Source organism: Esox lucius, chromosome 7, assembly GCF_011004845.1.
Source record: "Esox lucius isolate fEsoLuc1 chromosome 7, fEsoLuc1.pri, whole genome shotgun sequence".
In the NCBI taxonomy this organism is placed as follows: Eukaryota; Metazoa; Chordata; class Actinopteri; order Esociformes; family Esocidae; genus Esox; species Esox lucius.
This window is the reverse complement of record NC_047575.1, coordinates 10,822,456-10,837,411: the sequence shown is the minus strand read 5'-3', so window position 1 is coordinate 10,837,411 and position 14,956 is coordinate 10,822,456. Positions and strand designations below refer to the sequence as shown.

The window sequence follows — 14,956 nt, the reverse complement described above, 5'->3', positions numbered from 1 at the left end:
ATACAGAATGGCCCAATGACCTCCAAGGGAAAACAAACCCCTTTGAGCAGCATGTCAAGGCTTTCAGTTGAGAATGAAAGCCAAATGGACATTCTGAAACATATCTCCACCATAACAAATGGATTCACATCAAAAGGGTATTTAAAACCAAGCCAGGGCACTATGCCTGCAGTGTGCTGTTATCGATCCTTTATTAGCTCTGTGGTTCAGTATAGTTGGATGAGCATTTTGGCGATGTGGGTTTTCACTTTAGGCTACACTGATTGTAAACCTAGTTTCAGTCAAAATGTGTTAGAAGGGCATGAACAGGCATGTCCAAAAAATTATAATTGGCACCCTTGATAAAGCAAAAAAAGACTGGATGAAATAAATACTAAAATTAATGACCATTATTTTATGTGTACATATACATCATATATACAGTCTAAATTACTTTCTCCAAATATTTTTTTTTTTGTTTAACTAGTAGTATGACCTAATCTTAAGAAGACAGCATTCAGAAAGGTGTCCCTGGCGAGGATGATGACAGCCTATTTCAAAAATAAATTATGATGTTGAGTAAGACCTTGAGAGCGATCTCTGAGTATTCCTCAATACAACGTTTCCAGATCCTTGATATTCTTTAACAGTCCTCTTCAATTCAAACCATAGGTTTTCAGTGGGGTTCAAGTCCAGAGACTGAGAGGGTCATTGCACAGTGTTGATTTATTGGTCAATTAACCATTTCTTGGTGGATGCTGATATGTCTGGGGGGGGGGGGCTAATTGTACTACTGGAATATCAACTTGTAGAAGAAATATGCTTGCCAGGTTTCAGTCAAATAGCCACTTGCCAAGGGTCAGTCCACTGACAGAGGCAACCAGATATCTGGCTAAAACCACTATAGCTATAAAATATAGATATTTCGCCACACACAGTGGTGAGTTTGCTGCTGAAAAAAGTAATACTTTATAGAAAATAACCTCATTCATAATGTTAAGTATGCTGGTGGATCTTTTATGTCATGGGGCTGTTTTGCTTCTGATCTTTGTTAAGATCAATGGCATCACAAACTTTGGATCTTCTAGCTAGACAATAACCTCACACGAAACATGAAAAACCATTAAGAACAGGGAATGTCCAATGTACAGACCAACATTATGTCACACCCATCAACATTAGTTTCCCTCTGACTGGTCCCTGAAACATCTCTTTTGGCCCAAACACAGGTACAGTGAGGACAACAAGTATTTGATACACTGCCGATTTTGCAGGTTTTCCTACTTACAAAGCATGTAGAGGTCTGTCATTTTTATCATAGGTGGATCAAAAATCCAGAAAATCACATTGTATGATGTTTAAATAATAATACGTATTTGATCACCTACCAACCAATAAGAATTCCAGCTCTCTCAGACCTGATAGTTTTTCTTTAAGATGCCCTCCTTTTCTCCACTCATTACCTGTATTAACTGCACCTGTTTGAACTTGTTACCTGTATAAAAGACACCTGTCCATGCACTCAATCAAACAGAATCCAACCTTTCCACAATGGCCAAGACCAGAGAGCTGTGTAAGGACATCAGGAATAAAATTGGAGACCTGCACAAGGCTGGGATGGGCTACAGGACAATTGGCAAGCAGCTTGGTGCGAAGGCAACAACTGTTGGCACAATTATTAGAAAATGGAAGAAGTTCAAGATGACGTTCAAACTCCCTCGGCCTCAATGATCATGAGGAAGGTGAGGGATCAGCCCAGAACTACATGGCAGGACCTGGTCAATGACCTGAAGAGAGCTGGGACCCCAGTCTCAAAGAAAACCATTAGTAACATAATACGTTGTCATGGATTAAAATCCTGCAGCACACGCAAGGTCCCCCTGCTCAAGCCAGCGCATGTCCAGGCCCATCTGAAGTTTGCCAACGAGCATGAGGAATGGGAGAAGGTCATGTGGTCTGATGAGACAAAAATGTAGCTTTTTGGTCTAAACTCCACTCGCCGTGTTTGGAAGAAGAAGAAGGATGAGTACAACCCCAAGAACACCATCCCAACCGTGAAGCATGGAGGTGGAAACCACCTTTGCTTTTCTGCAAAGGGGACAGGACGACTGCACCGTATTGAGGGGAGGATGGATGGGGCCATGTATCGTGAGATCTTGGCCAACAACCTCCTTCCCTCAGTAAAAGCATTGAAGATGGGTCGTGGCTAGGTCTTCCACCATGACAACGACCCAAAACACACAGCCAGGGCAAATAAGGAGTGGCTCCGTAAGCATCTCAAGGTCCTGGAGTGGCCTAGCTAGTTTCCAGACCAGAACCCAATAGAAAATATTTGGAGGGAGCTGAAAGTCCGTATTGCCCAGCGACAGCCCCGAACGATCTGGAGAAGGTCTGTATGGAGGAGTGGGCCAAAATCCCTGCTGCAGTGTGTGCAAACCTGGTCAAGAACTACAGGAAACGTATGATCTCTGTAATGCAAACAAAGTTTTCTGTAAGTTCTGCTTTTCAGATGTATCAAATACTTATGTCATGCAATAAAATACTAATTAATGCTTAAAAATCATTCAGTGTGATTTTCTGGATTTTTGTTTTAGATTCCGTCACTCGCTGTTGAAGAGTACCTATGATAAAAATTACAGACTTCTACATGCTTTGTAAGCGGGAAACACTGCCGATTTTGCAGGTTATCAAATACTTGTTCTCCACACTGTAGGTAAAGATACATTTGCATGTAGTTGATACTTTGGTACTTATTGGTTGGAGATTATCCTATCACTGTCAACTTAGTTTGGGGTACTGAAAAATATAGGGAATGTCATCCAATTGACTAAGATACAACCTCCTGACATTCCAGGGACGACCTAATAGTAAGTACAGTTGACCATGGCATAACCTACTGACGTTCCAGAGACGTTTTTATGACAAGTACAGTTGACCATGGCATAACCTACTGACGTTCCAGAGACGTTTTTATGACACGTACAGTTGACCATGGCATAACCTACTGACGTTCCAGAGACGTTTTTATGACAAGTACAGTTGACCATGGCATAACCTACTGATGTTCCAGAGACGTTTTTATGACACGTACAGTTGACCATGGCATAACCTACTGACGTTCCAGAGACGTTTTTATGACACGTACAGTTGACCATGACACAAACTTCTGGTACACATTTTTGTTACCAGGATAATTGACCAGAAAATATTTCTTTCAGTGGTAATTTCAGTGTCTAAAAAACCTGACAAAGGCTCTCAAGGATCTAGAAAGATTCTGTAAGGAAGAAGGTTCTAAGATCCCTCCAATTTTTTCAGAGTTTTCTGATCTCATAAAACGTTTTAGAAAAAGTCTCATTGGCCTTCTCCCCGCAGGGTGCTGGAGTATTGAAATCTAGGGTACCAATATTTTTTATAAATCATGATTTTTTTAAAACTCCATAAATACTGTGCTTTGGGTTGGACAGAATTTACCTTTGTATTCTGTAATAGGCGTTTTTCTTCAGGAATTCTTGTTCTGGAGGCAGCTCTGCCCAAAGGCATAAATTATTTGAGTGGTTGCCTGAATTGTGAGGGCAGAGCTTACATTTCAAACGTGCTGCATGCTCCCAAATACCTCCCTTATAAGTTGTAAATCACGCTGGATAGGAGTGTTTGCTAAGTGACTAAAATCTAAACAAAACTGCAAGAAAATGTGTCCTCATGAATGTTCAAGTTCATCTTGATAACTCTGATTGCTACCAAATGGAATCCCAAAAACAAACGCACACTTTTAATCAGTCCCCACAGTCCCCTACAGTCCCCATCAGTCCCCTCAGTCCCCATCAGTCCCCTCAGTCCCCATCAGTCCCCTACAGTCCCCTACAGTCCCCATCAGTCCACATCAGTCCCCATCAGTCCCCATCAGTCCCCATCAGTGTCCTCAGCCCCCATCAGTCCCCATCAGTCCTCATCAGTCCCCACAGTCCCCTACAGTCCCCACAGTCCTCATCAGTCCCCTACAGTCCTCATCAGTCCCCACAGTCCCCTACAGTCCCCACAGTCCCCTACAGTCCCCACAGTCCTCATCAGTCCCCTACAGTCCCCATCAGTCCCCATCAGTCCCCACAGTGGGCTGCACATGTTGCACTAGTCATCTGGTGGTTGGGTTAACAGTGTCATCTGTTGGACTGGTGGCTGTGCTGAGCATATGAATGATAATCAGGCTTTTGTGTTGCTACCCGTAGTGGCACTGGAGGACCTGCAGTCTGTGCACTCGCCTCAGGGGAAGATTAGGAGGGGCAGCCGGCCCTCTGTGTCACATCGACAGTCACAGCGGCCATCCAGCTCCAACCAAACCCCACTGGGACCCTAAATCCTGTTACACTGTCAGCTAAGACCACCGCTCCTATTAGAGGTGTGTGGGTGTAAAATATGGGTACATATTAAGTGCGGGGGCAGAGTGTCTAAAAACTATGAATAATTCATACTAAGAAAAGGAGATATTGACTACATCCCCATGAACAGAGTGCCCTTTTTATTTTATCAAATGAGAGATCTTAAGACTCAAATCCATGAAAATACCATTTGGCGGTGTCAGAGAGGGTGCTGGCCATTATCACCGTCACGCATTAAAGCCAATTGTCTGGATACTTGATTGTTTATTGGAACATTGACAAAATATGTCAGTGTTTCACTTGTTTGATTCAAGATGTAACATTGCACTAATTGATGGTTAATAGTGTGTTACAATATATTTTTTATCAGGTTTTCGTTGTATGTTTGGTTGGATTGAGTATGATTTTGTTTATGTTCTAGTTATAACCTTGCAGTTCACGTGTTTTTAGTTTGTAGCCACACATATGGTATAAATGCTTTGTCACTTAATGAAAGTTACTGTATAACAGTGTCTGCCTGGGATCATTTATGAGTAGGGTGCTTTGCAGAGTAGCTTTTTGAATTGTTTCAGTAACCAAGTAATTATGTTGAATGACATTCGTTGCACTTCTGGCTTGCGCCTGCAGAGGGCCATGTTTTCTGAGGTCAAAGCTATTTGTCGGTCTCCAGTTGAGATTACAAATGAGGATGAGCCTCCCTAAGTAGCGACCCCCAACACCCCTATATTCCTACCCACGGGGTGACAGCTATGACCATTTTGAAAATGATTCTATTTGATCACATCTTCAAGCAATGTAATAAACTCGAAACGTAAATCAACCGAGCATATGTTACTGTTATAATGGTGACAAAATAATTCAATTCAAACCTCCTCTGCCTTTTGAAACAGCGGCAATTCCAGACCAATTTTATTGTGCCTTGCGAGATCATACCCCAAACAAACTCTGAGACTCTAATGGTTTTATTTTTGTTGTTAAAATAAGGAAATTCATTCAATTAATTATTTGTTACATTAACACAACATTATTAGCCCATTTTGTAATTAAGGTTTGGAATACAGCATATAATTGAGAGGGGATGTTGCAGGTCAGAGGACTGGAGCGAGATTGCCCTATTAGTTAATGGAGGGCGCCTGGCATGCGGCGACCAAGAGAATGAAAGGCCTAATCCCACTCTGTCGCAGATAACAGGCTCTTGTCCGCCTGACTCTGTACCTACAGCTTGTTTAAGGGTTTAATTGCTCCTAATTTGTGCAGTAAAGACCTGCTATTATGGCGCAGCAAAGTTGTGACCAAATTATACCCTTTATGCGAGTCGAGTGGTATTTTTCGCGAAGCAGAGTCCCAGGTCATTTCACAGGAGATAAAACAAATAGGTTCGTAGGCCATTATATGGGCGGGCTCGGTTCTAGACTGAAGAGCCATTATGCGAGCGGCTCGGTTCTGAATTGAAAAGCATGAGAGGTGACCAGACAGGTAGTCTAATTGTCACGCTTTGCAATGACCACCAGTGACACAGAAATCGATTTTTACTCTGCAGCGACGCAGTCAGTAAGGTGTCCTATGTGATCATGCATGCACATAAGAGAAGTGTTTTTTGTTTAAGTTGGTATTGTGTTCGTGGGAAAGCTGCGCAGGGGAATTAGAGAGCTCTGGACGACCTTCTACAGTGCACTTGCAGCATAAACCTATATAGCAGCCTGGTCACCTAAAATGCTTGCATGTTAAATATAGCAGTTGATTTAGGCTTTGAACATTTACGAAGCCATATGTATAGTCATTGCAAAACTGGAGACAAAAATAGGCCTCGTTTATATGGTTTTATAAAGTTGCTATCAAACATGTTTATAGCATTATAACAAATCACCCAATACCTATTTTCCCATTTTTCCATCGGGAAAGAAAAGTTTGAATTTTTAAATAATTTTACTTTGCTTCATCAAAAAAACATTTTTAACTCTGTATGCTAGTGTGAATAAAAAACAGAAGCTCCTAGGGACCATTCAAAGAAAAATAAAAGATAAGTAGTAGGCTATATAGCTGGGTGGAATAGAAACCGTTAGCCACTGTTTACTCACACATTAACGGTTCCCATCCCTTTGAAGGTCTTGTTTAGAAGACCTAAAGTGAAAGAAAATGTTTTCCTATTACTTAATTCAATCAGAGCGAGGCGGGGGCTTTCACGCGCCACGCATTCGGCCTCTCTGTGACAGAGTCGCCTTTGTGTGCGTCTATCCGCCGCTGTCACACACTTTAATTCGAGTCTCTTTCTCTTGCATTGAAAACTCTCCACAATGACATTCAATAAGGGCCGGCGAGTGAAAACCTGGTTATTTTTATATATTCTTTCCCGGACTCGACGGGGGCCCGCGCGCAGGAATTAATCACTGGTTTTTAACCGCATTGCCTTCAGGCTGTGACTTGTCCTGTGCCTAGAATTGATACATTGGCCTGAAATGCACAAGAACCTTCACACGCTGTATATTTAACACAACGTTTTTGCATATAACTAGTCCTAGCAATAGTACATACAAACATGGATTTGTACTCATATGACATACGACAGGTTTATTTGCAAGTTCAACATTGAAGCCTAATGCATGCCCATTAAGGTCCTCACCAGCAGTAAGTCGAAATAAATTCGAACTTCTTCTCGTATTAAGTGACTATTATATTGCAATTCCTGCAGCCTGTACGTGCCAGGCAAATGTACATAGCCTGCTTGGATTCAGGAAATAAACGTGAAGGTATACAGACTAAAGATAACATTTAAAAAACTAATGCCTCACAACTCCCGACCGTTCTTGTTTTGATCGAGTTTTAATGTAGCTTTTCTGGTATGCATGTGCAGGCTGTCAGAAAACCAATAGAATGAACTAAACCAGCCAACGTATATATTTCTCAAATTAAGTATGGGCCTATTAAAACGTAATATAATAAATGAGAGCGAAGCTTAAAGGGAAAAGGGGTAGTGCCGCCTCTTGCGGCGTGGGTGGGGCTGACAATAATAGACTACATTATGCAGTTCATTTAGTTAACAAGTGAAATAATGGGGAAGCGTGCAGTGTGAATGCCAAGAGAAAAGGCACAAAACCCTATTGAGAGCTCTTAGACGCTCACGGCGTAACCGTCACATGGCCTAACCCGGACTACAACTATTTAAAGAGCAACAGTGTCCTTTCAGCACCACTCCGCTGTCCATCCGCGAAGCAAGCAGTTCAGGACAAGACCAGCACGCCGACTGAAAAAGTTTACCAAGTAGCCTACTAAGCAGCAAGTTTGCAAAGATGCCGAGGTCTTTTCTTGTGGATTCCTTGATTTTGAGGGAAGCGAATGATAAAGGGAGGGAAAACAATCCACCTTTATTTCCTTACGCTATGCACCCATCTCACCCACTCCATGGGCTATCTGCGGGCTCTTGCCACTCACGAAAGGCTGGCTTGCTGTGCTTCTGTTCGCTATGCGTGTCCCAGCTACACCCATCTCCACCGACCTTGCCACTGCTTAAGGCATCCTTTCCTTCCTTCGGCTCCCAGTACTGCCATTCCGCACTATCAAGGCAACACACATCCTCCACTGGCGTCAACCTCAACCACGGTCCGGGGATATATCAAACAACCTATTCCGTTCCAGACCCACGCCAGTTCCACTGCATCTCCATTGGTAAGTACAAAGTTTTAAACGCGAACTGATTACTTGGCACAGAATGTTTATATAATTTTTTTATTTTGGGGGATTTTGGATAACTTATAAATGTATGCATTTGTTTTTACAGAAAGCAACAACAGCCAACTTCAAAGCAGCAAACGCATGCGCACTGCCTTCACCAGCACGCAACTTTTGGAGTTGGAGAGAGAGTTCACGTCCAACATGTACCTCTCAAGACTTCGGCGCATTGAGATCGCCACGTATCTAAACCTGTCAGAGAAGCAGGTCAAGATCTGGTTCCAAAACCGCAGAGTCAAACACAAGAAGGAGGGAAAGAACGGCGCACACAGAACCGGCTCCCACAGTTGCAAATGCTCGTCCCTGTCATCTGCACGGTGTTCGGAGGAGGAAGACGATATGCCCATGTCTCCCTCCTCATCAGGGAAAGAGGATGATGGAGACCTGTCCGTCTCACCCTGAACTTCACCTGATCCTCATCAATAGAGACAATTGGTCCTCACAGCACCTGTGGAATTCTGAATGCAGCCAAAAAGTCGACTGTTCTTACCGTGTTCAGTCACCTGTATATAGCAAGAGAACAGAATATATAAACAGGGGATTTCCCTGGATGTTGAATAATTGTATACATGTTGTACGTTTTTTATGTCGGTTTTTTTTTCTAAAAACTTTCCATTCGTTGTTTCCAATCTAAACGGATGCTATTACAGCCGGACCGTTGGATATTTGTATTATGATATACCCAAATGAATAGCAACATTTGTTAGTTTTATTTTTGGGGAACAATAGCTGTATTTTGGAAAATGCTGAATACTGGCTAGCTTTAAGCACATCTATTTGGATGGAAATGTGACGGAGATATGGAATGTGTGTTGGACGAAAAAGTGTTTCCTCACAATTTCATATCACCAAGATCAAACTGTTATTATATCTTCAGTGTATTTGAAAATATTTATTTATTTAAAAATGTTAATACTTAAATAAAGAATATTTCTTAGTGATATATTGATGGCTCGGTGTCAAATGGTTTACACTTGCGCACCACTGGGAGCGCACACACAGAAGTAGCGCGTATTTAGTTCATGCGTATTATTTCGTTTAATGACAAGGTGGGGGAAATGTATAAGTGAATTAACTTGGTGCCAAATTCATTAAAAGAAAAAAAAAATACGTGAAACACAACTCATCCTGGACTTATTTTGGTCAAAATATTACATACAAGCCTACTTTATAGAACGTTGAATTTGGCCATGGTATCGGTATTTGTTTACTCGTAAATCTGTCGTCCTCAGAGTGCGTGTTTTGTACTTTGTAGCATTTATGTAAGTGTGCAAGTTCATATACCTTACATTCTACGCTTATAAGCCAAATGTATCCTACATTAATTTACGAATCCAAAGGAAATATGGTTTTATACTGCTCAAAAGCATAATTTACGCACATGGTCTGTTTGCTTGAGATAGTAGATGAAGAGAAAGAGCTGACTATACAACACGTTCTTCTGTCAAGTGAAAATGTCTAGGCCATTTTTACAGGCATTTTCCTAGATAATATTGAGTATTACGCACAAAACCTTTTTTATTTTTTTGGCTTTTCTTACTTTCCACGTTAAAATGGTGCAGCTCAAATTATTAGATACTAATATAAATCCAGATATTGTCCAGAAGCGTGTTCCAAAAAGTGTTCCAAAATATTTCCTGGTTCCCCTCTCTATATTCAAGTGCTATGGGCACCATAATCTCCGTCAAGAAGTCTTAACAGACAGACATTCATGTGGGTCCTCTCATGCTTTCCCAGGGGAGAGCTTTCAAAGTTCGAGTTAGTGTGCAGGGACCTCGGAGCTCCTCAAATCGGCTCTCGCTCTTATATTAGAAATCCGCTTCATCTCAACGTCCTGATCGGTCTCGTGCGAGGGAGTTAACAACCACTACGGGTGTATTAAGGAGTGAATGAAAGAGAGCAGATAAATACATTCATCACTGTGTATGCTACATTAAAATAAATATTAAAAGAGGAAAACTCATATTGCTATCCATAATTCCAGTTAATCTATAATTAGGTTTGTAATGTCGTTTGTCTCTTATTTCTGATAAAGTAATTCTGAAAGCAACTACAGGCCTTAACTATGCCATATGCAAGGCTACAAGTCATATGGAAACACAAAAGAAGCCTCAATTAAAATATTTGAATTTGCGTGTAGACCAATCATTATCAAATACTCGCTATTTTGGATAGGCTAAGACGTTATTTTGGATAGGCTATTCTTCAACCTACACTTGTTAGTGTAAAGCGATCATGGTGAAAAAAAAATACTTAATTGAGAGAATTGATATCAAATTACAGCATAGACAAATATTTATTTTAGGCTTGGGGTTTTGGTGGCTTTGTGGTGACAGTACCAAGACTGTCAGCAAGCTTGCCATGTACTCATGCCACATGCTGCTCTCTCTGTTCATTACTGGCTTCTCAAAACGACATTACATTTATTGAAATGCGATTTAAATGCTGTTTACTTAAATGCTATTTACTCTGAAAACTTATTATTAGACCTCGGTGGCAACAAAGAGTCTTCTATGACTGCACATTTTCTAAATTATTCACGTTATTTTGCCTTTGGGCGAGAGGTTCACTTGTAAAGTTTCCTTTAATTGTTCACTTAAACATTTTAACAAAACTCCAATATTTGCATTTGTTAAGATATAGGATTAGGCCATTTTGTTAATTGCACCATAGAGCCCCATTTTGCTCACTGAGTCCAATGCAAAGCGCCCTTTATCCATTCAATAGCCCGGGGGTATGCGCCCTGGGGGAGCTTATAAACCGGGTGCTCCAAATGCTCAATTTATTTATTCTTAATTTTGTGCCGATCAATTCATTGAAGCAAAAAAGGCTACAGTGTCTTTTTAAAAGAAGAAAAGAGAATTGTTGACGTGACCTTGACGGGGCTGCTGAGAGGGCTACCCGACGCTCGAGGGCCGCTTGAGTCAACAGGCGCCCATCTAGCAGACTCGCCCTTGTCTTTATTCCAACTAATTTTTCATTTACGGCTTTTCTTAGACATGTCTCTTATCTATCAGATTAAAAGAGCAGCTTGTAACAAATCAGTCTACCCGATTTACAAGAGCATTATGCGCGGACAAAGGGAGCAGGCCTTCAGTACCTGAGTCTGGTAGACGGTGCGGCGCTGCAGCTGATTCGATGGTTTGAAAATGCGCACGAAACAAAATACTTGAATCCTGAAAAAGAGCCTTTGTACGTTTCTTTAGAAATCAAGCAATTCTGCATGACAAAGGACAATTAATAAGCCGTCTTTTCACGACGAGCAGCTGGTTTCCCCGTCAAGGAAAGTTGGAAAAAATTCAGTCTGAATGCGCGCAAAAGCCCTTTGCGCGCAGACAGCTACCCAAGGTGACCCATTTGGCACAGTTAAAATAACCAAGCCGAAGCAAAAGCGAGGGAACTGTCAAAAACATTTAAGCTGGAATATCTTGAAATTGCAAATCCCTTTATGTGGAGGGACGCTGCCGATGTGGGTTAGTCGTACAATGGAGGTGGTTAAGTTGGAGAGGCTTTGGAAACGGACACGTGGCTTCTCAATGAGAACTCCTTTGGACTCGCGTGGCTCGCTGCGGCACTACACATTCAAATTCAAGTTTAAACCTTATATTTGATCGAATACATGTATAAATTGTATTCAACATTATTTGCCTAACATATCTTAAGATATTATATATAATTTAAAAATTTAAAGTCAGTTATTTACATACAATTGTAAAAGAAAACACAGAACTCCGACTTTTTTGTCCGCAGCTTTGTGCATAAATAATCATTGTGATTCACTTGGACTATACTACGTCTTTGGAACTTTATTTCAGAAAGGGGAGTTTGATGTTCTTCCCATTTACACCAACAAACTATTTAGTGAATAGTTTCTCCTCAAACAATGGGTCCCTTATTTAAACAATGCAAAGTTTACGGTTGGATATGGGAAACCATCCACGTAAAAAATGTACTAGACTACTCCTAAACTAAGGTTTTAATTTTGCAATAGGCTATTCTAATAGCTATCTATTTCCATTTCCACTTAACTTAACATATTTAAAACCACTTAACAAGACGTTAATACGTGAAGGCATTTTTTTCAAGGCCTTTAGCTAAAATAGCTGGTGAACAATATGGCAGCAAACAATGCTGTATAGTATTTCACAATGTGTGCGTTTTTGTTCGTTTTCAAGCTGATTGCACTAGGCTGTGGCAATTATGAACAGTCCAGAATGCAGCTGATCTATTCCAGTTCACTAAGTTTTGTTAAAAATATCTCGACCTCCGGAGCCAGGCCTTCAGTGGTTCTGGCTCGTGGGTAGCTAACAGGACCGTTGTTTAAGGCCGTCATAACCCGGTCGGCATGGTGGCAAATTATTCAGTCAAGCAATCGATCACGTCAGAGCAGTAGGCCCTAGTCATCGATTATGACCATGTACACCTAATACCCTTTGGCATAAACCTGTCACCAGTCGTTAAACCTTTCAGTGAAAAGCCCAATAGCTTTTAATGTAGGACATTTACCCTTTTTGAATAGAGAAATGTGTGCGTGTGACACTTGAGAAATAAGGCAACAATATTAATATTTTAACATACTAGTTAGCTTAGCTCTACATAGCAAAATTAGACAACAGTAGCCCCTCCCAGTAGTCATAAAATGTGCAACATGTCTTTCTACTGTTTTTGAGTAAAGAGAGAATGAGAATCTGCAGCTATTTGAGTCTGCACCTGCAATGTCAAGGGTCGCGAAATAATGAACTGCTCTGACTTGGAACTGAGCTTTCAAGTGTTAACCTTTGTAAGCGATATAAAGAGACATGAGAACAATACCACAGTGGTGCAAAAAGAATGTCACACTCTCGTTTCCGCACGCATGTACCTCGATAGTACACCCAACTTTTACAATTATACATTTCTCTATTTGGTAGAATTTTGCACAGCAAAACAATTCTCACTACCTCCTATCTGCCATTGAAATCTTTCTGACCTGATAAAGCGCGCTTGGCTGCGGTCAAATGGGGCTGTTTCGCCCGTTCACATTTAAATATGGGAATTAGTCATGAGGCTTGACACAAGCTGCAGAAATTGCTAAATTGTTGGCCTCTTTTCACCGTGGAGAAGAAGGGGGGTTAGGCTACAGCATTCATCGTTTTGAATTTAGCGTCGAGGTGAGAGACCTCTTTGGCAGTCTTTTACCAGAGTGTCAAAATAAGAAAGTGATCTGGAAACGAGAGTGCGCGCGTGCAGCCAGGAAACGATAGCCAAGCTTCTACAACTCTTTCCCTACGTCATGTTGTTGCAGTTACTCAAAATGTTGTAGCCTACATAAAACTTTCCGTGCTACCCTACCTGACATACTTTATATCCTAACACAGCAGCTGTTGTCTAACACCGCCCATGAATCAAATGTAATGCATACAACCTAATATTTTGAACATTAACATTCAGGGAGTCAGAGAGATGGGAGAGAAATGTGGAGTATGAATTATATTACAAAGAGCAATGTAGGCATTTTTTTTTATCAATATGTTCACAATTGACTGGACTTACCGTAGGATGGACCAAGTACGAATACAAATGGAAAAACATGGAAATAGTTTAATAGAAAGAACGCCGTCAGTATTTTTTCAAAACACCTATACGGTTAAGAAGCGCACATAAATGCGTCCAGATCCTGGAGTAGGAGCGTCATCTAGTGGTGATGGTGGACTATTGGTTCAAGGCTTTATTTGGCAGCTACCCTCATTTACATACTGTAAACTGTTGTCCTATTTATTTAGCAACATTTTTTGTTAGGGGATATAGAATACCTTTTCCCCAAAATAAATATATCTTATGGCGAAAAGGGAGTAGAGGTTAAATTTGTAACTTTGACAAACTGAATTGCAATACTTCAAAATCGTAATAGAAATGAAGGCCTGCTATATACACTCACCTAAAGGATTATTAGGAACACCATACTAATTCTGTGTTTGACCCCCTTTCGCCTTCAGAACTGTCTTAATTCTACGTGGCATTGATTCAACAAGGTGCTGAAAGCATTCTTTAGAAATGTTGGCCCACATTGATAGGATAGTGTCTTGCAGTTGATGGAGATTTGTGGGATGCACATCCAGGGCACGAAGCTCCCGTTCCACTACATCCCAAAGATGCTCTATTGGGTTGAGATCTGGTGACTGTGGGGGCCATTTCAGTACAGTGAACTCATTGTCATGTTCAAGAAACCAATTTGAAATGATTCGAGCTTTGTGACATGGTGCATTATCCTGCTGGAAGTAGCCATCAGAGGATGGGCACATGGTGGTCATAAAGGGATGGACATGGTCAGAAACAATGCTCAGGTAGGCCGTGGCATTTAAACAATGCCCAATTGGCACTAAGGGGCCTAAAGTGTGCCAAGAAAACATCCCCCACACCATTACACCACCACCACCAGTCTGCACAGTGGTAACAAGGCATGATGGATCCATGTTCTCATTCTGTTTACGCCAAATTCTGACTCTACCATCTGAATGTCTCAACAGAAATCGAGACTCATCAGACCAGGCAACATTCTTCCAGTCTTCAACTGTCCATTTTTGGTGAGCTTGTGCAAATTGTAGCCTCTTTTTCCTATTTGTAGTGGAGATGAGTGGTACCCGGTGGGGTCTTCTGCTGTTGTAGCCCATCCGCCTCAAGGTTGTGCGTGTTGTGGCTTCACAAATGCTTTGCTGCATACCTCGGTTGTAACGAGTGGTTATTTCAGTCAAAGTTGCTCTTCTATCCGCTTGAATCAGTCGGCCCATTCTCCTCTGACCTCTAGCATCAACAAGGCATTTTCGCCCACAGGACTGCCGCATACTGGATGTTTTTCCCTTTTCACACCATTCTTTGTAAACCCTAGAAATGGTTGTGTG

General features: G+C 41.3%; 1 protein-coding gene across 1 annotated transcript; it reads left to right on the top strand.

The window, feature by feature from the left end:
- Positions 1-7,466: 7,466 nt before the first annotated feature.
- On the top strand, positions 7,467-8,948 carry gsx1 (GS homeobox 1). Its single transcript, XM_010899845.4, has 2 exons — positions 7,467-8,015; positions 8,128-8,948. The coding sequence occupies exons 1-2, from the start codon at positions 7,640-7,642 to the stop codon at positions 8,478-8,480; spliced, it is 729 nt and encodes a 242-aa protein (XP_010898147.1). The 5' UTR covers positions 7,467-7,639; the 3' UTR covers positions 8,481-8,948.
- The last annotated feature ends 6,008 nt before the right edge of the window (positions 8,949-14,956 follow it).

Bases quoted from the DNA above. Each gene is read 5' to 3' on its own strand.
- gsx1 (XM_010899845.4), top strand. From the start codon at position 7,640: ATGCCGAGGTCTTTTCTTGTGGATTCCTTGATTTTGAGGGAAGCGAAT. The intron at 8,016-8,127 runs GTAAGTACAAAG...TTGTTTTTACAG, and splicing joins GTTCCACTGCATCTCCATTG to AAAGCAACAACAGCCAACTT.